Below are 14,353 nucleotides of genomic sequence, written 5' to 3'. Positions count from 1 at the left end.
AGGGTGCGGGCTGGGCTGGAGAAGGACAGAAGGGAGGTGAGGTAGGAGGGGGCCAGGGGATGGACAGCCTTGAAGCCGAAGGCTAGGAGTTTCTGCCTGATGCATAGGTTGATTGGTAGCCACTGGAGATTTTTGAGGAGACTATAGATATGTACATATATATGCACAAGTGCTGTGGGGCAAGGAGGTGGATAGAACAAAGGGAGCTACTCGGGGTGATGGGGAGGGGAGGGGGAACAGAAGAAAAGGGGGGCTCAGTCTGGGAAGGCTTCCTGGAGGAGGTGAGCTCTCAGTAGGGCTTTGAAGGGAGGAAGAGAACTAGCTTGGCGGATGTGCGGAGGGAGGGCATTCCAGGCCCGGGGGAGGACGTGGGCCGGGGGTCGATGGCGGGACAGGCGAGAGCGAGGTACAGTGAGGAGATTAGTGGTGGAGGAGCGGAGGGTGCGGGCTGGGCAGTAGAAGGAGAGAAGGGAGGGGAGGTAGGAGGGGGCCAGGGGATGGACAGCCTTGAAGCCAAGAGTGAGGACCAAGAAGAGCCACATCTGGCTTACGATCCACAGGTTCCCAGCACCTGTGGTCAATCCTTATCTCGTATCTATGCCAGCACCAAATACGGTGTCCATCATACAGTAAGCATTCATGAGAGATTTGGGGAGTGGGAGGGAGAGGGAGACACGGTAAAACTCTCCTCCAGCACCCCAGCTAATTCCAAATTCTCAATTTACACCAGTTTCCCCAACCCACCTATTTCTGGAACTGCTGTCAAGCTGGAAATGGACTCCAAATTCCCGCCATGACATTACATCGAGAAGCAGTTGTGACCCAGTGGCTACAGCACTGGCCCGGGAGCCAGAAGGAGCTGGGTTCTAACCCCAGCTCTGCCACTTGTCTGCTGTGTGACCTTGGGGAAGTCACTTCACTTCTCTGGGCCTCAGTTACCTCATCCGGAAAACGGGGATTAACTCTGTGAGCCCCACGTGGGACAGGGACTGTGTTCCAACCTGTTTACCTTGTATTTACCCCAGCACTTAGAACAGTGCTTGGCACATAGTAAGCACTTAACAAATGCCATTATTATTCTTATTGCTGCCCCTTCAGCTGAAAAGAGTAAAGCACCAAGGCATGACCCTGGGTAGAAAGCTTAGAGAAGGAGCGACTTGGGTAAGCCCGGGTGGGGAATGTGCCTGTTTGCTGTTGGATTGTACTCTCCCAAATGCTTAGTACAGTGCTCTGCACACAGTAAGTGCTCAATAAATATGACTGAATGAATGAATCTACCCCCTATTCATTCATTCAATCGTATTTATTGAGCGCTTACTGTATGCAGAGCACAGAGTGCTTGGGAAGTCCAAGTTGGCAACATATAGAGACAGTCCCCACCCAACAGTGGGCTCACAGTCTAGAAGGGGGAGACAGACAACAAAACAAAACCTATTAACAAAATAGAATAGATATGTACCAATAAAATAAACAAATAAATAGAGTAGTAGAAAGTGGAGAGTCAGCTGAACAAATGTAGCTGGAGAAAGTAGTCACTTTTTGACGAAGAAGTCCCTCCTTTCCCTCTAAAAGTCTGAGATGGCCTGGCCGGGGGTGGTTTCGGAAATGGCCGTTGATTAGAGGTTGAAATTTCAGGGTGGGGGTTGCCAGGCGAGGATGGCAAAGTCCCGGTTCCCAGCCTAGAGCCTCGGAAAGACAGGGAAACCTTACCAAGGTCGGGGAGATGAGTTGACTTAGCTACTGAGCCATACGGCTGAGAGGGCCGAGAGGATAGGCCGGCTGGGGTGGGGAACCAGTCTGAATGCTAAGCGCTTAGTACAGTGCTATGCACAGCCTAGAGCCTCGGAGAGACAGGGAAATCTTACCAAGGTCGGGGAGATGAGGTGACTTAGCTACTGAGCCATATGGCTGAGCGGGCCGAGAGGATAGGCCGGCTGGGGTGGGGAACCAGACTGAATGCTAAGCGCTTAGTACAGTGCTCTGCACACAGTAAAGCGCTCAATAAATATGATTGAATGAATGAATGATTGAATGAGGATGCGTTCACAGGGAAGGGAGTGAGTGTTTTTCAGAGGTGGGCAGAGCCTTCTGTTGATCACTCTCTGTGGGATGCCGCAGGTTGAAATAGAGAAGCCTGACGCGCTTCCTTAAAGGGTCTACTTAAACGCCATCATCATAATTGTGGGATTTGTTAAGAGCTTGCTATGTGCCAGGGTAGACACAATAATAATAATAATAATAATGATAATAATAATAATAATAATTTCTCTCGTTCAGGTACATTTTCATGAACAAAGTCGAGTGGGTCGGAGACGTCGACTTTAGATAAGGAGAGGTCGGTTTGGAGAAACCCTTACAGCCCAGTATGAGCCGGAAAACTCAAGCCCTTTTGTCTTTAGCCCCAGAAAAGAGTTTATTCTGTTGAAAGGATTGAATGAATGAATATGTATATATGTTTGTACATATTTATTACTCTATTTTACTTGTGCATATTTATTCTATTTATTTTATTTGGTTTATATGTTTATTTTGTTGTCTGTCTCCCCCTTCTAGACTGTGAGCCCGCTGTTGGGTAGGGACCGTCTCTAGATGTTGCCAAAACTTGGACTTCCCAAGCGCTTAGTACAGTGCTCTGCACACAGTAAGCGCTCAATAAATACGATTGAATGAATGAATGAATAATAACAATAATGATGATGGCATTTGTTAAGCACTTACTACGTGCAAAGCACTGTTCTAAGCGCTGGTTAATTAAATGCTTACTATGTGCAAAGCACTGTTCTAAGCACTGGGGAGGTTACAAGGTGATCAGGTTGTCCCACGAGGAGCTCACAGTCTTAATCCCCATTTTACAGATGAGGGAACTGAGCCACAGAGAAGTGACGTCACTTGTCCAAAGTCACACAGCTGACAATTAGACCATCAGATCCCACCCGGGCTCAGTCGAAATAGAAGGGAGAACAGGGATTGAATCCCCATTTTGCAGATGAGGGAACTGAGGCACAGAGAAGTGACGTGACTTGTCCAAAGTCACACAGCTGACAATTAGACCATCAGGTCCCCACCAGGGGCTCAGTTGAAACAGAAGGGAGAACAGGGACTGAATCCCCATTTTGCAGATGAGGGAACTGAGGCACAGAAAAGTGAGTTGCCCAGCAGACAAGTAGAGGATCTGGGATTAGAACCCAGGTCCTCTGATGTCCAGGCCAGTGACACCTGTCTCCATGTTCAGTTTTGTTGTCTGTCTCCCCGCTTCTAGACTGTGAGCCCGTTGTCGGGTGGGGGCCGTCTCTATATGTTGTCGACTTGTACTTCCCAAGCGCTTAGTACAGTGCTCTGCACACAGTGAGCGCTCAATAAATACGATTGAATGAATGAACGCTCTTGACAAAAGGCCAGGCTGTTTCTCCATCTTGGAGATGGGTGCAAAAAACTGATGGGAAGGGGCTGCCCCCATCCCCGGTAAAGTGTCTCAGAGAGAGGCTGAGCGAGCCAATCACCCTCCACTAAACTGTGAGCCCACTGTTGGGTAGGGACTGTCTCTATATGTTGCCAACTTGTACTTCCCAAGCGCTTAGTACAGTGCTCTGCACACAGTAACCGCTCAATAAATACGATTGATTGATTGATAAACCTTGGGGGCTCTGTTACCACCCCCCGACTTTCCCTCCACAAGCCAAGGTTTCCCAGAACCACCTACCCAGTGGAGTGTGAGCCCGTTGTTAGGTAGGGATTGTCTCTCTCTGTTGCCGAATTGTACTTTCCAAGCGCTTAGTACAGCGCTCTGCACACAGTAAGCGCTCAATAAATACGACTGAATGAATGAGAGGAAGAAACAAAAGTTTCTTTGGAGAGCTAATTATTTGAATTCTATGTACTCTTTACCAGTAAGAGTCCATCCGTCTCTAAAGATATATTTTTCACAGTTGACGGTGAAGTGTAGTGTCCACTGTTCTTTTCGGCATATGTGGATGCAGGGTAGAGAAGCAGGGAGGCTCAGTGGAAAGAGCCCGGGCTTGGGAGTCAGAGGTCATGGCTCAAAACCCGGCTCCGCTGTTTATCAGCTGTGTGACTTTGGACAGGTCACTTCACTTCTCTGTGCTTCAGTTCCCTCATCTGGAAAATGGGGATTAAGCCTGTGAGCCCCACATGGGACAACTGATCACCTTGTATTCATTCATTCATTCAATCGTTTTTGTTGAGCGCTTACTGTGTGCAGAGCACTGTACTAAGCGCTTGGGAAGTACAAGTTGGCAACATATTCATTCGTTCATTCAATCGTATTTATTGAGCGCTTACGGAGTGCAGAGCTCTGTACTAAGGGCTTGGGAAGTACAAGTTGGCAACATATTCATTCATTCAATCGTATTTATTGAGCACTTACTGTGTGCACAGCACTGTACTAAGTGCTTGGGAAGTACAAGTTGGCAACATATTCATTCGTTCATTCAATCGTATTTATTGAGTGCTTACTGTGTGCAGAGCACTGTACTAAGCACTTGGGAAGTACAATTTGGCAACAAATAGAGACTGTCCCTACCCAACAGTGGGCTCACAGTATCCTCCCCAGCGCTTAGAACACTGCTTCACACAGAGTAAGCGCTTAACAAAGGCCATCATTATTATTACATTCTTTGGAGTATGACAAGACAACCGTCGTGGTCTCCAACCCCCGCCCCTCTCCGTCAGTGTTGCCGCTGGGCCCACAGAAGGCATTTCCCCAGTTCCCTCATCTGGAAAATGGGGATTAAGCCTGTGAGCCCCACGTGGGACAACTGATCACCTTGTCTTCCTTCATTCATTCATTCAATCGTTTTTATTGAGCGCTCCCTGTGTGCACAGCACTGAACTAAGTTCCCCCGCTAGCTGGACTCTCCCCACCCCAGGGCCAGGTGGGTTTCTCCTCTCTCCACACGTTGCCCTGATGGTGGAAAGGTCAGGGTCTTCCTGCTTCCCTTCTCTTCCCATTCCCATTCTCTCTCACCCCGTCTCGACTTGCCCCTGCCCCATCTCCCGCCCCAGACTCCCCCATTACCTCCACTGAACCACCTCCAAGCCAGAGACGGGAAGCAGCGTGTCCTGTCGGAAGGAGCACGGACCCGAAAGTCAAAAGGCCTGGCTCTATTCTTGGCTCCATCACTTACCCGCTGCTTGGCCTTGGGCGATTCCCTTTTTTTTCTGGATGGCATTTATTAAGCGCTTACTACGTGCAAAGCACTGTTCTAAGTGCTGGGGAGGTTATAAGGTGATCAGGTTGTCCCACCTGGGGCTCACAGTCTTAATCAGCCAGTGGAAAGAGCCCGGGCTTTGGAGTCGGAGGTCGTGGGTTCAAATCCCGACTCCGCCAGTTGTCAGCTGGGTGACTTTGGGCAAGTCACTTCACTTCTCTGGGCCTCAGTTACCTCATCTGGAAAATGGGGATGAAGACTGGGAGCCCCTCGTGGGACAACCTGATCACCGTGTATCCTCCCCAGCGCTTAGAACAGTGCATTACCCATAGTGCATGCTTAATAAATGCCATTATTATTATTATTATTATTAATCCCCATTTTACAGATGAGGTAACTGAGGCCCAGAGAAGTTAAGTGCCTTGCCCAAAGTCACACAGCTGACAAGTGGTGGAGCCGGGATTTGAACTGGCAACTATTTGCAGCCAACTTGTACTTCCCAAGCGCTTAGTACAGTGCTCTGCACACAGTAAGCGCTCGATAAATACGATTGAATGAATGAATGAATGAACTGATGACCTCTGACACCATTCATTTATTCAATCGTATTTATCGAGCGCTTACTGTATGCAGAGCACTGTACTAAGCGCTTGGGAAGTACAAGTTGGCAATATATGGAGACGGGTCCCTACCCAACAGTGGGCTCACAGTCTAGAAGGACTCCAAAGCCTGTGCTCTTTCCACGGAGCCACGCTGCTTCCCCACTTCACTTCTCTGTGCCTCAGTTTCTTCAACTGTCAAAAGGGGATTTAATATCTGCTCTCTCTCCTACTTAGAGACTGTGAGCCACATGTGGGACAGCACTGTGTCTCACCTGATTACCCCAGGGCTTAGAATGTGTCTGACGCATACTAAACACTTACCAAATGTCATAATCAACAGAGTACTTAAAGTGATCCAGTTGGAGATAACCCACACATCAATTAGTCACATTTGTCACTTGAATCTGCAAGTGGATACTGAGCTTTCATGGCATCTCTTACAGACTCAGAAAACCTAACATCAGTGTAGCTTGAGTACCTTTTTTTTTTTTTTTGCACCATACTAGCAGGAAAACTGGTTATAATATGAGAGCACTGGGAATTCTAAATCAAGCCTGGGCCGTAATTCCTTCCCTCTCCTTCTCCTTTCCAACCCTTCCCCTTTCCACCCTCCCCATCTCCCCCACTTCTGCCAGACACATTACCTTTAAATGCTTCCTGTAATTGTTGTAGACCACAGCTAAGAAAACAGACATGAAGATGTAGGTGTTGATTACAACGTAGATTATGAAAAAGATGGAAAACCACCAATTTAAGTCATATGCGGGCATCCTAAGGAGGAAAATAAATTGGAGTTCGGTTACTTTACGACCGACGGCTTAGGAGTAGCCTCCAAATGGTCACATTCCACTCTCACATCAGCATCCACATTCATTCAGTCGTATTTATTGAGCGCTTAAAGTGTGCAGAGCACTGTACTAAGCGCTTGGGAAGTACAAGTCGGCAACATAGAGAGACGGTCCCTACCCAACAACGGGCTCACAGTCTAGGATCGAGTTGGGATCTTGGGCTACTCACTTCACTTCTCTCGGCCTCAGTTCCCTCATCAGTAAAATGGGGATTAAGACTGTGAGACCCATGTGGGCCACGGACTGCATCCAAATGGATGAGTTTATATCTATCCCAGCACTTAGAACAGTTCCTGGCACATCAGTCCTTAATAAAAACCAATAAAATAAACAAACAAGGCTCTCCTCCATGTGACTTCACCACAGTCCATCTTGGGAAGGGAGAGAATTTGTGGTCCCCTGTTTCGGTCCTAACAGCCAGTCATAAGAATCAATCAATCAATTGTATTTATTGAGCGCTTACTGTGTGCAGAGCACTGTACTAAGCGCTTGGGAAGTCCAAGTTGGCAGCATATAGAGACAGTCCCTACCCAACAGTGGGCTCACAGTCTAAAAGGGGGAGACAGAGAACAAAACCAAACATACTAACAAAATAAAATAGAATAGATATGTACAAGTAAAATAAATAGAGTAATAAATATGTACAAACATATATACATATATACAGGTGCTGTGGGGAAGGGAAGAAGGTAAGATGGGGGATGGACAGGGGGACAAATTTATTTATTTTACTTGTACATATCTATTCTATTTATTTTATTTTGATAGTATGTTTGGTTTTGTTCTCTGTCTCCCCCTTTTAGACTGTGAGCCCACTATTGGGTAGGAACTGTCTCTATATGTTGCCAACTTGTACTTCCCAAGCGCTTAGTACAGTGCTCTGCACACAGTAAGCACTCAATAAATACGATTGATGATGATGATGATGATGATGAAGAACCACGCACAGGCCAGATAGGGAGGGTGATTCCTAGGAGAGTCTAGAAGCCTTGCCAACTGGGATGTACAGCTTTGGGAGGAGGATGCAATTTCACTTTAAGATATAATTATCCTTTCCCATCAAAGTTACGCATTCTAAAGGTGCGTTAAGGTGATAGCTTGTCATTGGTGGCCTTTAAGGCGAAAACAAGATTGAGGAACTACTCATTGTATAATGTTTACTTTGGGCAGAAATTTCATCAACAGGGAGGCCTTGACCACATTTTCTTGCAAGAAATGGGTTTAGGTTGTAAATTGTTCTAACATTTCAAACAAAAAAAAAGGAGGGGTAGAAAATGGCTAATTGTGTCGGGATATTAACCATTTCTGACTTTTTAAAAAGTTATTTATTTCCACTCTCCTGGAAATCACTAACACCCTAATAATATGCACATTTCACCAATATCCACAACTTCTCTTTCCCTTCCACCCTTATAATCAAAAACTAGCTTTTTGCCAACTGTTCTGGCCATTCTTCCTCCAAATTTTTTTAACCTATCATTCAATCAATCATATTTATTGATTCATTCAATCGTATTTAGTGAACACTTACTGTGTGCAAATCACTGTACTGAGTGCTTGGGAAGGACAAGTTGGCAACATATAGAGCAAAAATTGAAATATTCTCAGTTTAGGCACTGCAGATCTTAGGTGGGAGAAATGAAGGCATGAAACACATTTCTCCTTTTCATCACCAGGACACTCCATTCTCATTTAAGAAGCCTTGTAGGCCTGAGGTGAACTCATACACAGGAGGTGTTTCTGCATGAAGCAAATTTTTCCATTTCCAGTTCACATATTTTCAGGTCTTGAAGACAGTAGGTAAGAAAAGGATGAGGTGAGCTTTTCTATGAAGTTCTCCTTTTTCACCTCAAATATTCTCTTTCCTGGCCTTGAAGAACTTAGAGCCGTCAATGCTGGAGATTCTTTGCATGAAGCAAATTTCTCCTATTTCAGCTCAAATATTCTCTTTTCCGGCCTTGAAGACCTTAGGTACAGAAAAGAAGCTGGAGGTTCTTTGCATGAAGCAAATCCCTCCTTTTTCACGTCCGATATTCTCTTTTCTGGCCTTGAAGACCCTATTTAGAGAAATAAAAGCTGGAGCTTGATTGCGGGCCTTAGCACTTCATCATCTGGATTACCTGAGAAGCTGGACTCAGGAAGACTCTCTCTCATCCTGCATGTGACAGCCCAAACCATCTAAATGTTATTTTGAGCAGTTTCTCTCCTCAGGTAATTCCTAATCACTTCTCAAACCAGGTTAAGCCACTCCTGATGAAGAGTTTTCTTTCTTCCCTCTCCACAATAATTTCCTGCTTGCAGTATTTATTTTCTTCTTACTTGGTGTCCACACAAAACATGCTGCTCTTCCCCATCTTGGACTGTCATTTCCCAGGATCAGTGGGGCCTAGTGGAAAGAGCACGAGCTTGGGAGTCGGAGGACCTGGGTTCTAATCCCTCCACCATTTTTCTGCTGGGTGATTTTGGGTAAGTCACTTAACTATCTGTGCCTCAGCTTTAGCGGATAGAGCATGGGCCTGGGAATCAGAAGGTCACGGGATCTAATCCCAGATCTGCCACTTGTCTGAAGTGTGATCTTGGGCAAGTCACTTCACTTCTCTGTGCCTCAGTTACCTCCTCTATAAAATGGGGATTGAGACTGTGAGCCTCACGTGGGACCCGGACTGTGTCCAACCTGCTTGTATCCACTCCAGGGCTTAAAACGATGCCTGGTAGATAGTAAGCACTTAAATACCATTAGTATTATTATTATTATTAAAGGGAGGGTTCAGTTAGCCTTTTCTCCCTCCTACTTAGACTGTGAGGCTTATGTGGGACAGGGACTGTGTCCGACCTGATTCATTCATTCAATCGTATTTATTGAGCACTTACTGTGTGCAGAGCACTGTACTAAGCACTTGGGAAGTACAAGTTGGCAACATATAGAGACGGTCCCTACCCGACAGTGGGCTCACAGTCTAGAAGATTAACTTGTATCTTAGAACAGTGCTTAGAACAGTGCTTGACACATAGGGTTTAATACCATAATAATAGTTCTTTTTCACCAAGCCAGATAATAATAATAATAATGGCTTTTATTAAGCGCTTCCTATGTGCAAAGCACTGTTCTAAGCTCTGGGGAGGTTACAAGGTGATCAGGTTGTCCCATGGGGTCTCACAGTTTTAATCCCCATTTTACAGATAAGGTAACTGAGGCCCAGAGAAGTGAAGTGACTTGCCCAAAGTCACACAGCTGACAAGTGGCGGAGCTGGGATTTGAACCCGCGACCTCTGACTCCAAAGCCCGGGCTCTTTCCACTGAGCCACGCTGCTTCTCCCCACCTTATAAATGCAGTTCAAGAGTCCTCCAAGGAGCCTTCCTAGATAAACCTCATCCTAATCCCGTGATTCCCAATGCACGCCGACCCTCAACTTCTCTGGATGAGCAAGCAATTTGTGGAGCTGTAGTTGATATTGTGTCGGGTCATTTGGTCACACATTTCTATGCATAAATCTGTGTTTGTGCCATTAAGTTGAAGACAACAACTTTAATAATATTTTTGTTATGTTCTTACTATGGACCAATCGCTGAACTGAGCGCAGGGGTAGATTCAATCCAATCATTCAGTCAATTGTATTTATTGAGTGCTTACTGTGGGCAGAGCACTGTACTAAGCGCTTAGGAAGCACAAGTCGGCAACATATAGAGTCGGTCCCTACCCAACAACGGGCTCACAGTCTAGAAGAGTCCTTACCTCATCTGGTCCTCTCACTGTGAGGGAGATGGAGAACAGGCATTTACTCCCCATTTTACAGGTGAGGAAACTGAGGCAAATAACATAACAGGCAAATAAAAGGGCTGGGATTAGAACCCAGATTCCCTGACTCCCAGCCCTGTGCTCTTTCCTCTAAGCCATACTAGTCCTCGGCAAGCGCCGATTTCCCCAAGCAGTGTATCTTTCAAAACTGCTGGCTATCCAAGTTATTAATCTTCTAGCTTAAATTACAAGGGCTATCCTTGGGTGAGGGTCAAAACTGTAATGTTGGGAGTGACAGGTGGAGGTGGAAACAGAGGGATGCTTCAGGGAATAATAATAATAATAATACAATTAATAGTATTGTTAAGTGCTTACTATGTGCCAAGCCCTGTGAGCTCACCTCCTCCAGGAGGCCTTCCCAGACTGAGCCCCTTCCTTCCTCTCCCCCTCGTCCCCCTCTCCATCCCCCCATCTTACCTCCTTCCCTTCCCCACGGCACCTGTATATATGTATATTTGTTTGTACATATTTATTAATCTATTTATTTATTTATTTTACTTGTACATATCTATTCTATTTATTTTATTTTGTTAGCATGTTTGGTTTTGTTCTCTGTCTCCCCCTTTTAGACTGTGAGCCCACTGTTGGGTAGGGACTGTCTCTATATGTTGCCAATTTGTACTTCCCAAGCGCTTAGTACAGTGCTCTGCACATAGTAAGCGCTCAATAAATACGATTGATGATGAAGAGCCCACATGGGGCTCACAGCCTAAGTAGGAGGGAGAATAGATGCTGAATCCCCATTTTGCAGATGAGACCCAAAGAAGATAATTTATATGCCCAAGGGTACGCAGTGGGCACCCGGCGGAATCAGGATTAGAACCCAGGGCCTCTGATTTCCAGGCCTCTGTTCTTTCCACTAGGCCACACTAGGAGAAGCAGCGTGGCTCAGTGGAAGGAGCCCGGGCTTTGGAGTCAGAGGTCAGGGGTTCAAATCCCGGCTCCGTCAATTGTCAGCTGTGTGACTTTGGGCAAGTCACTTCACTTCCCTGTGCCTCAGTTCCCTCATCTGTAAAATGGGGATTAAGGCCGTGAGCCCCCCGTGGGACAACCTGATCACCTCGAAACCTCCCTATTGCTTAGAACAGTGCTTTGTACATAGTAAGCGCTTAATAAATGCCGTCATTATTATTAGATAGCAAGGGGCTGGGGAGAAACCTGGAATATTAGACATCTTTCTAACCGATGTGACACTTCCCCCAGAGCTACTCTGTCTGATCCTCTCACAATTTCTGCTCTCAGCCATCGATTAGCCAGAAACTCCCGGTCATTGCCGAAAGTACAAGATTTCATTCATTCATTCATTCAATGGTATTTATTGAGTGCTTACTGTGTGCAGAGCACTGTACCAAGCGCTTGGGAAGTACAAGTTGGCAACATATTTCTAACCGGAATGCTGTCCCCGCCATCCCTAGGGGTCATCCGGCTTGGTGTGGGTCTCGAGTAGCTGCTCGTCTGAACCGAGCATCCCTGGACCCAATCCCTGAGCGAGAGAGACAATGAAGAACAGATGGTACAATACATACATGACGTCTGGGCTGTTGGCCGTCGTCACCAACACGTACAGTTCGAACACTATCTCGAGGTAGTTTGTAAAATAGGGCAACCCGTCCACGGTTTTAATATTCCTGGAAAGAAAAAACAAAGCCAGATGGATTCCTAAAGTGCGGACGTGTGTACGTTCCCGGCCACGCATGTGTGCCTCACATAATCATCTCCATCACCACATACTGAGCGGCTGCTGGGTGGAGATCGCTCTATCCGGGCCATTACTGAGTTGAGCACTATACCAGGAGGTTGGAGAGCACGGAGCAGAAGATGGGGCCTCTCCCTGCCCTCGAGAAGATTACAGTTTAATAAGGGAGGTAAGCAGAAAGGACTTGCCATCTATATGATAGGTCAAAAAAAATAAGAGAGATTAACTGGAGGTGGAGAGATGAATCAGAGAATGCTTCATGGAGGAAGTGGCTTTAGAGGAGGCTTTGAAGGAAGGGAGGGATGCTGATAGAGAGGCAGATCCACACAGGGAGAAAGTGGAACGAGTCAGAGATGGGACACCTGGGAATGAGGTACTTGGATGGGTTTTGGAAGAACAAAGAGTGAGAGCTGGAGAGTAGTGGGAAAAGAGAGGGAAACGGCTATCAAAGGGTCTTTTTTTTTAAATGGTATTTGTTAAGCGCTTCTACTAAAAGAACTGGAGTAGACAGGTTGGACACAGTCCATATCCCACGTGGGGCTCATAGTCTTAATCTCCATTTTACAAATGAGGTAACTGAGGCACAGAGAAGTGAAGTGACTTGTCGAAGATCACGTAACCAGACATGTGGCAGAGTGGGATTGGAACAAAGGTCCTTCTGATTCCCAGGCCAATACTCCACCCACTAGGCTATATTGCATCTTGTCAAGCCTTGAAGCTTTGAGGGAAGCAGTGAGGAGCCATTGGAGAGTTTTGAGGACAGAAGTGTTCTAAGTGTCGCTTTAAGAATATGATTCTACTAGTTGTACACTGGATAAAATGTGGGGAGGGGAAGCTGGAGGCAAGGAGATAGCGCTTAGTACAGTGCTCTGCACACAGTAAGCGCTCAATAAATACGATTGAATGAATGAATAAGGAAGCAGCTGAAATATTCAGTTGGGAAGTGACGAATGTGGGTGGAAGAGAAAGGGGATCTGGGAAATAGTTTGGAGGAAAAAACAGCAGAATTTAGAGACAGACTGAATGTGGGAGGTGAATGTCGGACAGGAGACCAAGAGAGCATCAGGATTGTGAGACTGGAGAACAAGGGATGGAAAACAACAACATCAACAGTGATGGAAAAGGTGGAAAGAGGAGGTTTAAAGGGACAGATGAAGAATCCAGTTTTTGATCTACTGAGTTGAAGGTGTCAGCAGGCGCAGACGTCCTGGAGGCAGGCCATTCAAAGTCACAGAGTGGGTGCCAGCCGGTAATGTCGATAGGCGTCAGCTGTGTGGAGGTGATGGGTGAAACCCTGGGAGCAGGCGTGCTCCCTCCCTGAAAGAAAGAGGGAAGAGTAAGAGCAGAGGACCCAGAGAAGCATTTTGCAGAACACTCCAAGTTACACAGGGATGAGGAGAGAATGAAGTCAGGAAGGGAGACTACGTGAGGGGAGTCAGACAGAAACGAGAAATAATCAGGGGAGTCCTGGAGTAGTCAAAATAAGTGGTGGGAGGAGAAGGGGGCGGGGGGGGGGGAGTGCATTGATAATATTCATTCATTCAATCGGATTTATTGAGCGCTTAATGTGTGCTTGGGAATCACTGACGCTATTCATTCAATCGTATTTATTGAGCGCTTTCTGTGTGCACAGCACTGTATTAAGTGCTTGGGAAGTACAAGTTGGCAACATATAGAGACAGTCCCTCCCCAACAACGGGCTATTGATGTCTGTCCGTTTGCTTCGTTTTGTTGTCTGTCTCCCCTCTTCTAGACTGTGAGCCCTTGGGTAGGGACTGTCTCTATTCATTGCCGAGTTGTACTTTCCAAGAGCTTAGGACAATTCTCTGCACACAGGAAGCGCTCAATAAATACGATTGAATGAATGGAGATGTCCACAGTGTCAAAGGCAGGTGAGGATCAGGACAGAGCACAGCCTGTTAGATTTAGCCAAAAAGGAGTCATTGGAAACCTTTAATGAGCAGGGGCTCCTGAGCGAAGGGGATGAAATCCAGATTGCAGGGAGAAATTGTACTGGACCCATTATCTACCTCAACTTCCAGAAATACCTCATTCCATCCCCTTCAATCCCAATAAGATGGTCCTCCGGTTCCTAGTTGGACTGTGGGTAGGGACCGTCTCTATTTGTTGCCAAGTTGTGCTTTCCAAGCGCTCAGTACAGTGCTCTGAACACAGTAAGCACTCAATAAATACGATTGAATGAATGGAGAGAGAGAGAGATGTCCACAGTGTCAAAGGCAGG

General features: G+C 46.4%; 1 protein-coding gene across 1 annotated transcript in view; it reads right to left on the bottom strand.

The window, feature by feature from the left end:
- The window catches only part of LOC119930427 (two pore calcium channel protein 1-like), a 94,446-nt gene that overhangs the window by 43,796 nt on the left and 36,297 nt on the right, over positions 1-14,353 (bottom strand). Inside the window, exons 7-8 of the mRNA XM_038748758.1 lie at positions 11,942-12,043; positions 6,415-6,541 (exon numbers count right to left, since the gene is read on the bottom strand). Coding sequence (XP_038604686.1) covers positions 6,415-6,541; positions 11,942-12,043 — 229 coding nt within the window. The remainder of the gene's footprint in view (positions 1-6,414; positions 6,542-11,941; positions 12,044-14,353) is intronic.

Source organism: Tachyglossus aculeatus, chromosome 1, assembly GCF_015852505.1.
Source record: "Tachyglossus aculeatus isolate mTacAcu1 chromosome 1, mTacAcu1.pri, whole genome shotgun sequence".
Lineage (NCBI taxonomy): Eukaryota > Metazoa > Chordata > Mammalia > Monotremata > Tachyglossidae > Tachyglossus > Tachyglossus aculeatus.
The sequence above is the reverse complement of the archived record's forward strand: the minus strand, read 5'-3'. Positions and strand labels throughout refer to the sequence as shown.